This window comes from Rutilus rutilus, assembly GCF_951802725.1.
Source record: "Rutilus rutilus genome assembly, chromosome: 13".
Lineage (NCBI taxonomy): Eukaryota > Metazoa > Chordata > Actinopteri > Cypriniformes > Leuciscidae > Rutilus > Rutilus rutilus.
The window spans coordinates 29,441,408-29,460,506 of record NC_140218.1 but is presented as its reverse complement, the minus strand read 5'-3'; the positions used below and the strand labels follow the sequence as shown (position 1 = coordinate 29,460,506).

The 19,099-nt window shown below is 40.9% G+C and overlaps 1 protein-coding gene across 1 annotated transcript in view; it reads left to right on the top strand.

The window, feature by feature from the left end:
• The window catches only part of p4htma (prolyl 4-hydroxylase, transmembrane a), a 20,206-nt gene extending 7,336 nt beyond the window's left edge, over positions 1 to 12,870 (top strand). The window contains exons 3-9 of the mRNA XM_084427955.1: positions 3,285 to 3,463; positions 3,846 to 3,936; positions 5,908 to 6,073; positions 11,343 to 11,522; positions 11,605 to 11,695; positions 11,845 to 11,950; positions 12,047 to 12,870. Of these exons, the coding sequence (XP_084284081.1) occupies positions 3,285 to 3,463; positions 3,846 to 3,936; positions 5,908 to 6,073; positions 11,343 to 11,522; positions 11,605 to 11,695; positions 11,845 to 11,950; positions 12,047 to 12,243 (1,010 nt within the window). The 3' untranslated portion in view covers positions 12,244 to 12,870. The remainder of the gene's footprint in view (positions 1 to 3,284; positions 3,464 to 3,845; positions 3,937 to 5,907; positions 6,074 to 11,342; positions 11,523 to 11,604; positions 11,696 to 11,844; positions 11,951 to 12,046) is intronic.
• The last annotated feature ends 6,229 nt before the right edge of the window (positions 12,871 to 19,099 follow it).

Genomic DNA, 19,099 nt, shown 5'->3' with positions numbered 1-19,099 from the left:
CAGACAGTGAGAGTGTAAAGCTGAGGAAGGGTTGTGTGCGACAGAGGTGTGTGAAAGGAAGTGTGTAAGTGTGAGAGGGCTGGAGTCGCGTCTGTCTGTGTGTGTGTGTGTGTGTGTGTGTGATGCTGAGGAGTTGTTCTTCCCCTGCTGGGAGCAACACACAATGTCCACCCCAAAAATGGCCCTCACTTCCTGTCCACTCCATTCCCAGGACCCTTTCTTTCCCCTCATCCAGTCTAATGAGTCAGAGAGACCGCATCTCGCGCAGACAAACCATGCGGAAGAGCTTTATGAAGAGCGTGCGTCTATATGTTTATGCGTTATCTGCATTTGAATGGCACGAAACAATAACGGTGATAGATGACACTGAAACCTCTATACAGCCATCTAAAACACTGAGCACTCTCACCCATCCCAGAGAAACAATGGCCCCCGCCAGAACACATTAATGGCTCAGTCTCATTAACACTCTCAATGGGTCAGGCAATACCATGAGTCTTAAAGAGGGGGATGGGCGCAATTCATTAGATTTGACAACTTAATGGCCACTATTCACTATATTAGCTATTTAAAAATGTAACCACTACCCAGATTAAACAAATCTTAATATATACAGTACCAGTTAGACATCAGTTGTTTCTGAAAAGTAAGACTAGCTAACCGCTAATTGTCTTAAAATAGTAGCCTAGCTGTGTTCGTGCAACTGGCCTCAGACTGACTGGGACTTTTTGCTACCAACGTCTGTTCAAGCCGTCCTCACATTCACCTGGAAGTGATGGTTCTCACCCAATGAGAGTTGATGACCTTAACACCTGTTTGCAGTGAAGGTCTGTTGATTAGCCCTTCATAGTGTGACTGAGATCCTTTAATCCTTCAGTCTAATCTCATAATGTTCTCCGCCTCGTTGACGTTCTCTCTGTCTGCCTCTCGGTGTAACTCTCACAGACACTTGCTGCTACAATAGATCAAACAGGGATGCTCTGAAATCATGTCAGCTTTTAAGATGCTTTTAACACATTGTTAAGAGGTGTGCCGGCCTGGGATCCTCGGCTGATAAGCAACACCCTAGCAACCGCATAGCAACGCTCTGACATTCCCCTTACCACCATAGCATCACTGAGGCAAGTTTGCCACCCTTAAATAGCAACTATACTCTTTATTAAATTATACCTATAACTATTCTATACTACTGTAATCAAATAAAACAAATTCAGAGGTTTTTATTTGCAAAATAAAAGTCTGCTGTATAAATACCAGCAGTACCTTATCACAGATAAATGGTCCATGTGTAAATTCTACACTTTTGTTTAAACAAATTGATTGTAAATCAATCATTTTAAATGCTACATGTAAATTTAGGCATAACACCGTTATAATGTACAGGATGAAATGGATATTGTGAGATTTACTGAAGATTTACATTTAAGAGATAGAGGATTTAAAGATTTAGTTTAAGTGAGTGTTAGATGAATTTAAATGGGAATTAAGCATGAACAGTTATATATTCAACTAGATGCGAAAGTTCGTCGAGACAAACTTTAAGTTGGCTTGAGGGAGTTAGGACCAGAAAGTTTTTTGCTAGGCGATTTCTAGGATATTATGGGTGGTCCCTATGGTGTTGCTAAGGCGGTTGCTAGGGTATTCTGGGTGGTTGCTATGGTGTTGCTAAGCGGTTGCTAGGGTATTCTGGGTGGTTGCTATGGTGTTGCTAAGGTATTTTGAGTGGTTGCTAGGGTGTTGCTAGGCAGTTGCTAGGGTGTTCTGGGTGGTTGCTAGGGTGTTCTGGGTGGTTGCTAGGCTGTTTTGGGGGGGTTGCTAGGGTATTCTGGGTGGTTACTAGGCGGTTGTTAGGATATTTTGGGTGGTTGCTAGGCGGTTGCTAGGATATTTTGGGTGGTTGCTAGGTAGTACAATATACTATTGTGTATAGTATGTACACTACTGGTCAATTGTTTGGGGTATTTTCTTTAAAACTGTGTTTGAAAGAAGTCTGTCTTTTGCTCACCAAGGCTGCATTTTATTAAATATGAAAACTACAGTAAAAACAGTAATACTGTGAAATATTATAGCAATTTAAAATAACTGTTTTCTATTGTGATATACTATAAAAGTGTAAAGCTGAATTTCCAGCATCATTACTCCAGTGTTCAGTGTCACATGATCCTTCAGAAATCATTCTAATATGATGATTTGATGCTCAAGAAACATTTCTGATTATCATCAATGTTGAAAACAGTTCAATTGTTCATATTTTTGTGGAAACCGTGATGCATTTTTTTAGGATTATTCATTTTTAACAGCATTTATTTAAAATAAAAATCTTTTATAACATTGTAAATGTCTTCACTGACACTTTTGATCAATTTAATGCATCCTTGCAAAAAAAAAAAGCATTAATATCTTTAAAAAAAAATTCTTACTGACCCCAAACTAACTTTAAAGGGCAACATGAAACAGTGTCTTTTCAAGCGTACCGTATCATTATTTCTGTGTTACAAATATTCATATTATCTCAGAAGTACTGGGATAAAAGTGTATAGTTCGGATGTAAAAACTGATGTCTACAGAAGCAATCAAATTAGAGTGAATCACCTTTTGAAAGCAACATGGCCCTTGTGTCAATTACATCGTTACACCAGTAGGTGGCGACAAGTGACTGTTACAAACGTATTTGGCATTGAATAATTTTTTCAAGAAATTCATTCAAAAAATGCTGATTCATCCAGTAATGAACAACGCATTCTCATCCTAGTCTACATCCAATGCACATGGCACCCTTTAGCGTCAATATGAGACGCACAGAGCTTTGTTCGGTTATGGGTAGGTTTAGGTCTGGGGTAGGGTTAGGGTTAGACCGCTAGGAGGCGCCTTCTGGCCCATATCTATCTGCGTCTCATATTGACGCTAAAGGGTGCCATGTGCGTTGGATGTAGACGAAATGTCAAAAGCGTCAGTATATGACGCCTTGGGATGAGATCGGGCTGTAATGAAACAATAAAGTACTTACAAATGAGTCATTGAATCATTAATTCAAGCCATTTTTTAAAATAATTAATTCAGATTAATTAAACATTTAAACAGACTGCAGCAATTAACATTTTGTCAGAACCTCTAGTAAGATACATGTTTATTAGTCTGTTCAGAATCGCGGGAGAATCGTTATCTCTCTCTCTCTCTCTCTCTCTCTCTCTCTCTCTCTCTCTCTCTCTCTATATATATGTATATATAATCATTATAATGGAATGCATTTAAAGCGAACTGACGCATGTTGATGTGTGTCCCAGAGATCCCGGGGTTCCTGAGTGTGGAGGAGAGCAGTGTGGTGATGCAGCTGGCCCAGCTGAAGGGCTTGACCCACAGCGCTCTCCACACGGCCCCGGACAGCCAGGAGGAACAGCTCACTCAGGACGAGCTCTTCAGCCTCCTCGACCTCAACCAGGACGGGCTTCTGCAGAGGGAGGAGGTCAGCCACAGTCTCCTACACTTACTGCTGCTCTTCAACCTTAAATGTATCAGTTCAACAGAAATTCTGTCATCATTTACTCACCCCCATATCTTTGCTGCAGCTTTTTCTGTGAAACTAAGAGTGAGTTGGAATATTTTCACTGAATAATGACTTCCGGTATATCGGCAAAACATTACAGTGCTTCTTTGATAGCTTAATATCTCAGTTGTTGTTGTTGTTCCACGGAGGAATCTCATGCAGGTTGAAATGACACGAGAGTGAGTAAATGATGACAGAATTCTATTTTCGGGTGAACTCTCCCTTTCGAGGATGAGAGTGAAAGCAAGAGAGAGTAATAAAATATATTTTCCCAGAGTTAAAAGCATCTGTTCTGCCACAGATTTTGAGTCTGTCCCATTCGACTGATGGATCTTGGCTGAGCTCATACAATTTACGGAAAATCCACACCGGGCTTGAGACCAACCCTTCTGGTAAGTGTGTGTGTGTGAGAGAGAGTGGTGGGTCTGATACAATGACACAACATGCAATGTTTTCTAGCAGCTTCCGGATGGATCCTATTAGAGTCTCATTATTATGAGGGTTACACACACACACACACATCCGCCTCAAATACGGACTCACCGAGGTAGCGTCCCCTCTTCCGGTCCCCCTGCCCTATTGTCTGGAGAGCATCCCGCTGTGGTTCGGTTCCGGAGGGGAAAGAGTGAAGACTCACTGACCCGCGAGTAAAGGAGAAAAATAGAGAAATGCTATTCTCTTTATTCTCGCCTTGTTCATTGTAACGCTGCCGTCAACTGTAATATTGTTTTGGTGCTGTTTGCTGAGACGAGCATCTCTATTGCTCTTGCTCGTACTTAAAGTTGAGGAATCAAACACACCCCTAACCCTAAAGCACGCAACTTGTCCCGCACCATTTGTGATTTTGTTATCGACATGAATGATAACTGAAAGCATGCGTCTTGTTGACTAATCCCATTGAGTTACAATGAAGGAATGATCCAAGCCATATATAGAAACTAGAATATCTTAGGCCTCGTTTACACTGCAGGTCTTGATGCCCAATTCTGATTTGTTGCCTAAATCCGATTTTTTTGACTGTCTGTTTACACGTTCTTTAAATTGTGACCCATATCCGATTCATATGTTTACACTTGCCATGGCTAGTAGCCTATATCTGAAACATATCGCGCATGCTTAAAGGGTTAAATTCTCTTGCACAAATGGACGGACACAAAATATGTTTCATGCTCTGCGATATGCAAAGTTGCCAAACACCACTTTTGAATAAGAAACAATGTCTATAAAACTCGTTATCCACGAATCACAAGCGTATCGGTGAGAACACTCGTTAAAACAACATACACACACCCGAACTTGACTGCACATCACATATTTGAGATTACTGATACTGCTTTCATTCGTAATGCAACGGACCGATCTACGGCACATAAATTAAGGGCTGTTCACTGTTATACAATAAAGAGCCTGCACAGCGACAAGAAATAGAAATTAACACAAAAAAACTGTCTAGAGCCTTTACTTACACAACACTGACAGTGGAGTTGCGCTCAGGAGTAGAGCAGCTATGGACAATTTTCTTTTTCTTTTTTGAGCGGCTGCGGACAAATTCTTTCTATGCACACACAATATTACATCACAATCTGCGCGCATGTTTTAAAAATATAATTGAACATGTAAATAGTCCTAGCACTTTTTAAATTTAAATAGCCCACTTAAAGTGTTTATTACAAATAAATTATTAATTGCTTAAAATGAATAAATGTAAATGAACAAAAATTTTCGTTAAATTTACAATCATGTGAAAACACTTCCCGTGCCCCTCTCCACATTCCTCTCCTACAATGACACAACGTTTCGTCGGGCCATCCGTCCCTTTGTAGATGTGCGTCGGGGTTTCTCTCGTCATTAAACCGCGGAGACGTTGCCTAATGCCTCAGAAAATCCGATCTGCCTGTTTACATGACAGTCGCATTGGCACATATCCGATTTATTTCCACATATGAATGAGGCCTGAAACCGATCTGGAAATATCCGAATGCATGCGTTTTTTTCCTGTTTACACTGTCATAGAACACATCCGATCTGTGTCACATGTGAGCAAAAAATCGGAATTGGGTCACATTTCACTGGCAGTGTAAACGGGGCCTTAGAGACTTGTAAACGGACTCTCTTGACTTGGACCTGAAGGAAACCACTAGCAGCCACATAACAGTGCATTAAAACCATTCAGAACAACCATATAGCAACATCCTTGCAACCACATAACAATAAACTAGCATTGCACATTGCAAATTCCAATGAATCAAATTTTTTTATCATGACATCTTGCTTTAAATGGTCGAATGGAAGCATAATGTGCAGATTCAGATTGTGATTTTATTGCTGCATGACTGAGATTGGTGTGTGGTGTGCGTTTGCAGGAGTTCTGTCTCTGCAGGAGTTTAAGCGTGTCAGTGGAGGAGTGTTGCAGTACAGTGGAGCTGGACAGGGCTTGGACGGAAACGCCGAGTTCAGGCAGAGAAGCACACACACACGGCTTTACCTCGGAGAGGGCACACACCACCTGCTGAGGAGCATCAGAAACAGGTGATACAGTCTGATGGCTGCTGTAGTGGTTAAAGCTCAGGGCTGGGACACTAAAGGATCCTGGTTCCATCCATCACAATTGTGCACTTGAGCAAGGCGCTTAAAGATAGTTCACCCTCAAATGAAAAGTCTGATAATGTATCTTCTGATAATTTGATCTTCTACTTAAGAAGATTTATAGAGAAATGTGAAATTGTTTGTTGTTTTTTTTCCCCTTTTTTGCTTTAAAGTCCTACCCTGGAAATCCAGAGAGCACAAGGTGAATTTGCTCAGCGAGTTTACTCTGGCGTCGAGTAATGATGCTCATTAAATATGCCCTTGTATCCAAGCTGCACCAATCACATCGGGTTATCTGATATAGGCGGGCCAGAGGCGAGCTAAACAGATGACGACAGCGCTGTGATGTCGAAGTTATTAGTAAACATTTCAAGATGGCTATGGATGAACACCGGTTGTTTGAAACGGCTTTGGCCGCTACAATGAACGAGTTAGACTTGGCTTTTTATCTATAAGAGGAACAGAAGACAGCGCTCGAATCGTTCCTTTGCAAGAAGGATGTTTTTGCTGTTTTGCCGACCGGATACGGTAAGAGTATAATCTACCAGTTAGCTCCGCTGGTAGCTAAGCGTATGGGGCTTGTTGTTGTGATTGGTCGTTTGATCCAATTGCGTGCTGTGAGATTTTCAAATGCATGCTTGGTGCCGCCCCTCGAGCTGGCAGATTTTCATTAGTCGACGCCAGACTATTAATCTTTTAGATTTAGGTCTGGATTTCCAGGCTATAAAAGTCCCCCTGTAGTCAATAATTGTATCCCTTAAATCTTATCTTTGATTGCAAAAATGACACATATAAATGTTTTTTCCTTTGAATTTTTTTTTCGTCATGCCTTAAAAATAGCTTGGATGTAACTCTACACCCTTGCCTTATTTAGTATATGTGGTTCTATGAATATGCAAATGAGCCCCGCCTCCACTAGGGCTGTCAATCTTCCTCTATAATACTATTCGAATTCCATTCCTTATTTTATTTAATATTCGAATAATATTCGAATATTAAATGCTCAAATTCATCCTATTATTAATATTTACGACATTACACAGTCTTATGGATCGCCAATGCGTGATGTTGATCGGTCTCATATCTTCTCAGATAAACCGTCAGTTTGTGTGTTATTGCCTTTTGGCGGACAGCTGGTAGCAGTTGAGCCCCGTGATGAGGAGAGAGAGAGAGAGGCAGAACATAAGTAATTCTTGCCTGTTTTAGCGGCGGTTCCTCGGACAGATCGCCTAGCTTGTCAGGTTGTAAGTTGTCATAAAAAAATAACGTATATTTTCCTCTCCGTTTTGGCCTTCCGTCCACAATGAGACGGCGTTTTTATTAATGAAAACGCACTCCAAAGTGGATATATTTGAAGACGCCGTTTTCACGTTGTAATGTGGACTGAGAATCAAATTGTTGATCTCCGTTACCGTGGAGAAATTCCTCTCCGCGAATTTTGACAGAACGTTATGATGATACAGCGTGGATAACGTGCACAATTGTGTTACGATTCAAAAACTTTATTGTTTATCAGACGAAACAAAAGCATTTAATTTTCACATGTGTGTGCCAAGGCGGCGAAAAAGGCAAGATTGCATTAAAAAATATATATATACATAAAAAAGCAATATTCGAATAGGAACTTCAGCATTCGAATAGTATTGGTTTTTTTAATATTCGAATTATATTCGAATTTCGGAATTCGTTCCAACAGCCCTAGCCTCCACTCACTCACACCAGCTCAGAGATCCACTAGTTGACGATCACACGTTGATCTGATTGGTTACTAGGTAGTTTGTGACGTCAGAAACACCAGCGATTTCAAACCGTGTTTTTGGTTCACTGCAGTTTTAAGGAATTTGCACATGGTTTGCCTTAAACACTAGCCTGGGAAAACCCAGACAACTTCGGCAAATTTTGATTTGCTCTGCAAGTAGTCTGGCAAAGAGCTCATTCAAGCCCATTTCTAATCCGTCCAAATCACGGCACCAATCAGAAACGTTGAGGCGGGCTTTACACGATGACGATCGCTCTGATTGGTTTTAGGTCTATCCAATTTGCGCCCAGAGGCATTTGAGCGACGTCCGTTGGTGAAGCGCACCAACTTTTAAATGCATTATTATATTCAAATTGCAAACACATGAAAGACCCACTGGCAGATGAACGTGCTACTACATTTCTCTCCGAAACGGTAGGAAATTAAATTAGATTTAGTAGAGGATTTTAACTGTGACAAGATGATTGACAGGGCAGTTTACGTGACAGGATGCACGCGACAGATCCGTCCGATAAAGATGACGAAGTAGTATGTCCCAAAGCTTGCCTACTTTTTTGCTACACATTCAAAAGTAAATACCTTTTCTTTCCAAAAAGAGTACATACTTTTATGGCGTAGTGTAACTTGGGCGAATTGGGACGCAGCATAATGGCTTTACACGATGACGATCGCTCTGATTGGTTTTAGGTCTATCCAATTGCGCCCAGAGGCATTTGAGCGACGTCCGTTGGTGACGCCCCTTTGGAAATGAGTTATTGATGAAGCTTTGCCAGACCATAACTCAGTCACTACTGAGAATGGTCTGGTTTTAACCAGGCTACTTAAACACCACATAGACATATAAACAACATTAAAAGCTTGATTTTCAACACAGGGGGACTTTAAGGAAAATGAATGAGAATTAAGCTAGATTTTTCGTTTACTGCTTTAATATTTGATTCATGGGCGGCCCTGAAATGGCCCTTTCCTCTGATTGGTCTTCTGTACTGCAATCAAAGCCACTTTCAACATTTTTCCATAAAGAATTTGTTTTAGATTGATCTACTTGTAGAATTCACTCCAAAAAATTAGCTGTTTTCGGAGAAGTCATTCACAGACAATTTTATGATTAGTTTCAATTGTTTTGAAGAAAATATAGAGAGTCATTTGCAGAGGGATCTCCTACATGAACTATTATTTGGTGGGAGTACAGGCAGTACAGAAAACGGGGTGAGTTCAAAAAGGGCATTTCAGGGCTGCCCACACATGAGAATCAAATATTAGCAGTGAACAATTTATTTATTTTTTACTCAAGAACAAAAACGAAAACTGTAACTTAATTATATATATATATATATATATATATATATATACACAGTGCTATGCAGAAGTGAATACACCCATGCTAAAGTTGACTAAAAAGAGGAATAAAAAATCATATTTTGGAAATTGAACTTAATGCCTTAATTTAAAAAATTAGGAAAAATCCAACCTTTAAGGATTTTCTTTGTGAATGAATAATGTATCGTAAATAAATAAATGTTCTTCCTTAAAATACAGGGTGCATAAGTGTGTACACCCCTATGTTAAATTCCCATAGAGGCAGGCAGATTTTTATTTTTAAGTATTTTTTTAAAAAAAAATTTAGGATACTATGCGCATCCTGATAAAGTTCCCTTGGCCTTTGGAATTAAAATAGCCCCACATCATCACATAGCCTTCACCATACCTAGAGATTGGCATGGTTTTATTTCAGTTAGCCTAATAGCTAGTTTGATTTGCATTGAGAGATGATCTTATGGAAAGTACTCCATGCCAATCTCTAGGTATGGTGAAGGCTATGTGATGATGTGGGGCTATTTTAATTCCAAAGGCCAAGGGAACTTTATCAGGATGCATAGTATCCTAATTTTTTTTTTTTTTAATACTTAAAAATAAAAATCTGCCTGCCTCTATGGGAATTTAACATAGGGGTGTACACACTTATGCACCATGTATTTTAAGGAAGAACATTTATTTATTTACGATACATTATTCATTCACAAAGAAAATTGGTGTCCTTAAAGGTTGGATTTTTCCTAATTTTTTAAATTAAGGCATTAAGTTCAATTTCCAAAATATGATTTTTTATTCCTCTTTTTAGTCAACTTTAGCATGGGTGTATTCACTTATGCATAGCACTGTGTATATATATATATATATATATATATATATATATATATATATATATATATATTTTTTTTTTTTTACAAAATGAAAAAACAAAGAACAAAATTCTTGTTTCTCTTCATATCTCAATGACCAGAAGGAACATGGCCCAGACAGCAACAGCAACGTTGACTTTGATTGTATGGACAAAAACTGTTAAAACGTGTTTTTGTTGTTGTTGTTGTTTTTTGGACAAAAACAGTTGAAACATGTTTTGTCTGTTTTTTTGTTTGGTTTTGTTTTGGACACCTCCTCGTTGACTTTGATTGTATGCACAAAAACATTTGAAGCTAGTTTTGCTTTGGTTTTGTTTTGGACACCTCATTACTTAGATTGTATGGACAAAAAGTTGAAACATGTTTATTTATTTTATTTTATTTTTTGGACACCTACTCGTTGACTTCCATTATATGTCATACATGTTTAGAACGACATGAGGATGAGTACATTTTGAACAATGTTTCAACTGTTTTTGTCCAAACCAAGAAAAGAAAACCATGTTGTGTTCTGCAGCAGAAAGACAGCCATACTGGATTGGAATGATATGAGTGTGACTAAATGATGACAGAATTTAAATTTTTGGGTGAAATATCCCTTTAAGCCCAGGTGAGCCCAGGGAGATGGTTCTGGTATTGTTCTGGTACATTGATTTGAGTAAAATGGTGCGTTCATGTTTTGTCGGAAAGATCGTATTTATGAGTTTGAACCCAAATGAACGCCACCACAAAGTTATAAATACAAGTGGGAAACTCTGGATTTTCTTTAAGCCTCGATCTTTTCGAGTTGGGGACGTGTCAGTGAGAAACATGGCGGAATACCACAATACGTATAGGCATTTAGTAGTGACATTGTCAGGCATTTTATTTACAAAAAAAACAAGCTAACTACATGCACAAAATATAATAGCATTGTAATATAACAATATGTAACAATGAAGTTTACAGGGGATTCATAAATTAATCAAAAGCATAAAAACCCAAATACTCCTTTGTTCTTCATTTTCTAGAAGTAGAGTTTAAAAACCTTGCTGTGTTTTCGCGTAGTTAAATAAGAGAAGGTACTCCGCCATTTTACTCCGATGCAAGTGACTTGAACATACCTGACATCATAAACACAACTTCCCAACTCGTAAATACAAACTTCCCAGGAGAACATGAGTCTGGTAAAAAGTCTGCTAAATGGCTCCTTACTTGTGTGCTAGACGTAGTACACAAAGTAGAGCTAGTTTAAGACATAAACACACTGACGAACTTTGTTTTTCTCCAGAGTGACACGTGTAACGCGACTGCCGTCGTCGCTGGTCGATCTCAGCGAGCCAATGGAAGTTGTCCGTTACGAGCAGGGCGGGCACAGCCACGCCCACCACGACAGCAGCCCCCCCAACCCCGACAGCAGCTGCGCACACACACATCTGGCAGCAAATCACTCCAACCAAGTTGCGTGCAGGTACATTTTAAGTACATTTTGTATCTAATTTGATTGACTCGTAATAATGCTGCGGCATAATAAAGGTGTTTCTATTTCCCAGGTATCTGACGGTCCTCATGTATCTGAACTCGGCGGATGGAGGGGGAGAGACCAGCTTCCCTGTGGCCGACAACAGGACGTATGAGGAGGAGGTGAGCCACGTCTCGTTTCTATGGCAACAGCTATGTTGCCTAGCAACCAGGCGGCAACAGGAAGAGGGACTTGAATTGTGATGGCTATCTTAAGCACTTGACGTTATGTTTGAGGGTTCACTTGAAATCTGCGTGTGTGTGTGTTTCAGGTCTTAGGTGATCTCTCTCAGCAATACTGTGATAAAGGAAATCTGAAGGTCAAACCTGTTGCTGGAACTGCTCTACTGTGGTACAACCACCTCTCAGATGGCAATGGTGATTTTCGTAATTATCCCAAACTTTTGACCGATAGTGCATGCGTAATGAATAGTAATGAACTCCACATTGTTCTTCTCAATTCATTTTAATCAGGTTGGGTTGGAGAGTTGGATGAGTTCTCTCTCCACGGCGACTGCTCGGTCACTCGAGGCTTCAAATGGACAGGGAGTGTGTGGGTGAACATCGACCCTGACCAGCAGCGTCAGGAGCGCTACCAGCGTCTGGTCTCGTGGCATCCAGAGGAGCAAAGCAAAAGGCCAGAGCATGGAGACCTTCACCAAGACCTCTGAACCAGACCTCCCGTCAGGAGTTACGCTTTACGCTGATCCAGGGTCAGTTTCCGCTAGGCAAGTCCTCATGTAAAGCCTGGTTTAGGAAATTAAAAGCTGGTCCAGGAAGAGATATACCCGGCGCTGCTGCAAGCTTGACCTTTATATAGCCGTCACCCCCTGCTCCGATGACATATCATATAATATTCATGAGCTCAACAGGGAGAATAATAGCTAAACTTTCACTGATATAATTTGCTGGTGTCGCACAAGTTATATATTCTCTATTTATGGAATAGTTTATTTATTCAATGTTGCATATTTATTGAAATTATTTATTTGTCATGTCACCATTTATTCAATTATTTATTCCTTTATTATTATTTATTAATATATATATAAATGTGTGGTGTGTACATATATATTTATAAATATAGTCACATAATGTGTGTCTATTTATCTCAGGTTTGGTTAAGCACAGGTTGTCTTTTTCCATTTTAATGCACTATTTCAAACAAAGAAATTGTCAGATGTGTAAGTTAAATTAAGAAATAAATTAATTCATACTTGTAGAACAGTATGGGTGGTGTGTTGATTGTTGTTAATTGTTGTGAATTAAAGCGTTAGTTCACCCAAAAATGAAAATTCTGTCATCATTTACTCACCCTCATGTCGTTCCAAACCTGTAAGATCTTCAATCATCTTCAGAACACAAATGAAGATCTTTTTAATGAAATCTGAGACATTTCTGTCCCTCCATTGACAGCTACGCAACTACCACTTCGACACTTCAAAAAGTTCATAAAAAAATCGTAAAATGTTTCTATATGAATCAAGCGGTTTAGTCAACATTTTTTCTGAAGAGGCTCGATCGCTGTCTATGATAAACAGATTGAATTTAGGCTTTTATTCACATATAAACATTCATCAACTCACACATCAGTTGTGGTAAACAGAAGCTCAAGCATGTTCACTTGATGTGCGAGAACCAATGAGGTTCATTATCGTGTTACGCAGCTCATTTGAGCTTCAGCAAGAACCAATGAGGTTCATTCTCGTGTTATGCAGCACGTTTGAGCTTCTGTAAGAACCCATGAGGTTCATTCTCATGTTACGCAGCATGTTTGACCTTCTGCAAGAACCAATGAGGTTCATTCTCGTGTTACGCATCACGTTTGAGCTTCTGCAAGAACCAATGAGGTTCATTCTCGTGTTACGCATCACGTTTGAGCTTCAGCAAGAACCAATGAGGTTCATTCTCGTGTTACGCATCACGTTTGAGCTTCAGCAAGAACCAATGAGGTTCATTCTCGTGTTACGCATCACGTTTGAGCTTCTGCAAGAACCAATGAGGTTCATTCTCGTGTTACGCATCACGTTTGAGCTTCTGCAAGAACCAATGAGGTTCATTCTCGTGTTACGCAGCATGTTTGAGCTTCAGCAAGAACCAATGAGGTTCATTCTCGTGTTACGCATCACGTTTGAGCTTCTGCAAGAACCAATGAGGTTCATTCTCGTGTTACGCAGCACGTTTGAGCTTCAGCAAGAACCAATGAGGTTCATTCTCGTGTTACGCAGCTGATTTGAGCTTCAGCAAGAACCAATGAGGTTCATTCTCGTGTTACGCAGCTCATTTGAGCTTCTGCAAAAACCAATGAGGTTCATTCTCGTGTTACGCAGCTCATTTGAGCTTCAGCAAGAACCAATGAGGTTCATTCTCGTGTTACGCAGCATGTTTGAGCTTCAGCAAGAACCAATGAGGTTCATTCTCGTGTTACGCAGCTGATTTGAGCTTCAGCAAGAACCAATGAGGTTCATTCTCGTGTTACGCAGCTCATTTGAGCTTCTGCAAAAACCAATGAGGTTCATTCTCGTGTTACGCAGCTCATTTGAGCTTCAGCAAGAACCAATGAGGTTCATTCTCGTGTTACGCAGCTGATTTGAGCTTCAGCAAGAACCAATGAGGTTCATTCTCGTGTTACGCAGCACGTTTGAGCTTCAGCAAGAACCAATGAGGTTCATTCTCGTGTTACGCAGCTGATTTGAGCTTCAGCAAGAACCAATGAGGTTCATTCTCGTGTTACGCAGCTGATTTGAGCTTCAGCAAGAACCAATGAGGTTCATTCTCGTGTTACGCAGCTGATTTGAGCTTCAGCAAGAACCAATGAGGTTCATTCTCGTGTTACGCAGCTCATTTGAGCTTCTGCAAAAACCAATGAGGTTCATTCTCGTGTTACGCAGCACGTTTGAGCTTCTGTAAGAACCCATGAGGTTCATTCTCATGTTACGCAGCATGTTTGACCTTCTGCAAGAACCAATGAGGTTCATTCTCGTGTTACGCATCACGTTTGAGCTTCAGCAAGAACCAATGAGGTTCATTCTCGTGTTACGCATCACGTTTGAGCTTCTGCAAGAACCAATGAGGTTCATTCTCGTGTTACGCAGCACGTTTGAGCTTCAGCAAGAACCAATGAGGTTCATTCTCGTGTTACGCAGCATGTTTGAGCTTCAGCAAGAACCAATGAGGTTCATTCTCGTGTTACGCATCACGTTTGAGCTTCTGCAAGAACCAATGAGGTTCATTCTCGTGTTACGCAGCACGTTTGAGCTTCAGCAAGAACCAATGAGGTTCATTCTCGTGTTACGCAGCTCATTTGAGCTTCAGCAAGAACCAATGAGGTTCATTCTCGTGTTACGCAGCTCATTTGAGCTTCTGCAAAAACCAATGAGGTTCATTCTCGTGTTACGCAGCTCATTTGAGCTTCAGCAAGAACCAATGAGGTTCATTCTCGTGTTACGCAGCATGTTTGAGCTTCAGCAAGAACCAATGAGGTTCATTCTCGTGTTACGCAGCACGTTTGAGCTTCTGTAAGAACCAATGAGGTTCATTCTCGTGTTACGCATCACGTTTGAGCTTCTGCAAGAACCAATGAGGTTCATTCTCGTGTTACGCATCACGTTTGAGCTTCAGCAAGAACCAATGAGGTTCATTCTCGTGTTACGCATCACGTTTGAGCTTCAGCAAGAACCAATGAGGTTCATTCTCGTGTTACGCATCACGTTTGAGCTTCAGCAAGAACCAATGAGGTTCATTCTCGTGTTACGCAGCACGTTTGAGCTTCAGCAAGAACCAATGAGGTTCATTCTCGTGTTACGCAGCTCATTTGAGCTTCAGCAAGAACCAATGAGGTTCATTCTCGTGTTACGCAGCTCATTTGAGCTTCTGCAAAAACCAATGAGGTTCATTCTCGTGTTACGCAGCTCATTTGAGCTTCAGCAAGAACCAATGAGGTTAATTCTCGTGTTACGCAGCACGTTTGAGCTTCTGTAAGAACCAATGAGGTTCATTCTCGTGTTACGCAGCATGTTTGAGCTTCAGCAAGAACCAATGCGGTTCATTCTCGTGTTACGAATCACGTTTGAGCTTCAGCAAGAACCAATGAGGTTCATTCTCGTGTTACGCAGCTCATTTGAGCTTCTGCAAAAACCAATGAGGTTCATTCTCGTGTTACGCAGCTCATTTGAGCTTCAGCAGGAACCAATGAGGTTCATTCTCGTGTTACGCAGCACGTTTGAGCTTCAGCAAGAACCAATGAGGTTCATTCTCGTGTTACGCAGCACGTTTGAGCTTCTGCAAGAACCAATGAGGTTCATTCTCGTGTTACGCAGCACGTTTGAGCTTCAGCAAGAACCAATGAGGTTCATTCTCGTGTTACGCAGCACGTTTGAACTTCTGCAAGAACCAATGAGGTTCATTCTCGTGTTACGCAGCACGTTTGAGCTTCAGCAAGAACCAATGAGGTTCATTCTCGTGTTACGCAGCACGTTTGAGCTTCAGCAAGAACCAATGAGGTTCATTCTCGTGTTACGCAGCTCATTTGAGCTTCAGCAGGAACCAATGAGGTTCATTCTCGTGTTACGCATCACGTTTGAGCTTCAGCAGGAACCAATGAGGTTCATTCTCGTGTTACGCAGCTCATTTGAGCTTCAGCAAGAACCAATGAGGTTCATTCTCGTGTTACGCAGCTCATTTGAGCTTCAGCAAGAACCAATGAGGTTAATTCTCGTGTTACGCAGCACGTTTGAGCTTCAGCAAGAACCAATGAGGTTCATTCTCGTGTTACGCAGCACGTTTGAGCTTCTGCAAGAACCAATGAGGTTCATTCTCGTGTTACGCAGCACGTTTGAGCTTCAGCAAGAACCAATGAGGTTCATTCTCGTGTTACGCAGCACGTTTGAACTTCTGCAAGAACCAATGAGGTTCATTCTCGTGTTACGCAGCACGTTTGAGCTTCAGCAAGAACCAATGAGGTTCATTCTCGTGTTACGCAGCACGTTTGAGCTTCAGCAAGAACCAATGAGGTTCATTCTCGTGTTACGCAGCTCATTTGAGCTTCAGCAGGAACCAATGAGGTTCATTCTCGTGTTACGCATCACGTTTGAGCTTCAGCAGGAACCAATGAGGTTCATTCTCGTGTTACGCAGCTCATTTGAGCTTCAGCAAGAACCAATGAGGTTCATTCTCGTGTTACGCAGCTCATTTGAGCTTCAGCAAGAACCAATGAGGTTAATTCTCGTGTTACGCAGCACGTTTGAGCTTCAGCAAGAACCAGTGAGGTTCATTCTTGTGTTACCCAGCACGTTTGAGCTTCTGCAAGAACCAATGAGGTTCATTGCAGAAAACTTTGACTAAACCGCTCAATCCACATGGATTAGTTTTATGATCTTCTTTATGAGTTTTTTAAAGCATCGAAGTGGTATTTGCGTAGCTGAAAATGGAGGAACAGAAATCTCTCAGATTGCATTAAAAATATATTCATTTGTGTTCTGAAGATGAACAAAAGTCTTACGGGTTTGGAATGACATGAGGGTGAGTAATTAATGAAAGAATTTTATTTTTGGGGGGATCTAACCTTTTAAACCTCACAAGTGACACAAGTGCACATTTTCCCCACAAGAGGGCATTATCTTCACTTACACTTACAAAGGTCTCTTCTTGCATGTGCACAGCAGTTATAATGCCCATGCAGCACTTGTAAGTCAGAAGTGTAGGGAGCAGCACATTCCTGGGCTCAGTTTTATGGCAGGGCCCCTGTCTTAGTGCAACAGTGGAGAAAGGTTTGCAACATTTCGATTGGATATTGGTAGACTAGCACAAACAAATGTCCAACACCATCAGATAAGGATGCTAGGGCAACTGACTGACTCTTCAAGCATGGGAAGGACGGGACTTCTCCATGATCCACAGGCAGTTTCTGCCCTGCACCCATCATGAGACTAATCCCTAAGGTTTAAGCCAACCGCCACAAAAATTCTTTAGGACTTTTTGGACGCAAGAGCAGTGGCTGAAACAAAGGAGGCCGCAATGATCCATCCTATCCATTCTATCCAGCTATTTGTTGGTCAACATCTCACACAAATTCAGCTGTTAATGTACAAATGAATGCTTGCATGGCAGTCTTTTTCCATCTTGTTTATAATATTGCCAAAGGTATTCTAGTGGTGGTTTGGAAAGTGAGAAATGCATTGGTAAAACTTTAAAGACACTGTATGTGTGCTTTAGATTATGCAAATGAGTTCCACAGGGGAAAGAAGGGAGGGCCAGCAGCCAATCAAAGCACTGGAATTGAGAAGCGCCAAATTGCCATCTCCTCCTCATTGGAAAAGGATAAATGTACCCTTTCAACAGACACACCTTCTCCGGATCATCCAGTGAGACATTAACAGATACATACAAGGTCTGAGCTTCCGGCCCGTAACAGGGAAGGCAGCAACAGATACTTTCAGATTCTGAGTCTCCCATCTAGAGCAGTGGTTTTCAACCTCTCCTGTAGGGACCCCCTGACAGGCCATGTTTCTGTTTTAACCCTGAAATGGCACACCTGATTCAGTTAATTAAAGGCTTAATGAGTAGTTGACTAATTGATTAATTGACTAATTCCTACTCTAAAAACTACTCATTAATTGAATCAGGTGTGCCATTTCAGGGTTAAAACAGAAACATGGCCTGTCAGGGGGTCCCTGCAGGAGAGGTTGAAAACCACTGATCTAGAGAGACTGTAACAGATACGCCGTCCTGAGTCTCCAGCCTGCAAAGCTGAGTCGACAGCCAATGAGGAAAGAGACATTATCAAAGACTACGTGCAGAGTCTTCATCCAGCGAGACCGTAACAATAACAGCATGTCCCGAGTCTCCATGCCAGAGAGACAAAATCAGATTTGACATACAGACACATTTGGAACAAGGTTAAGCTCCGGAGTGCAAACATTCACTTCGAGGTACCTTCGTCTGCATGTTCCAGATTGTCAAGGTCCTTCTGCACCAATACTTCAGGGCCTCATCTGTGTGTGTTCAAGATTGTAGGACCCTTTTGGTGCTCCAGGAGATCAGCATCCGACAGATCTTCGTGTTCAAGGCTGTTGAAATGATTCCGGCTCCTTTCCCCACTGCACTGTCACCCAGAACCCGTCCGGTGGAAGACGTCACCGCCATCGGACTGCTCACTCGACCACCTGGAACTTAAATATCACTCTACCAAACCTCTTTCCAGAGACCTTGGCATTGCTGTATATTATCAGTATATGATTTTCTAATTTACATTAGAGGTAATATAACTGATTCTAGTGAATAACAAATAATATTTCATTCATTTGTTTGATGTATAATAAGGGTCTTCACCTTATTAGTTTCAGAGGAACAACAATTTATCTTTCCATAGGATAATGTATCTCTGCCATAGCCACACCCCAATTAATCACTTGTATTTTATGCATCCTGTGCATTTTATTCCTTTATCACTCACGGTATTAATTTAGTAGTTATGTTGATTTACTCTTCTTTATTTTTTTTTAAATAAAACGTATTTTATTACACTTG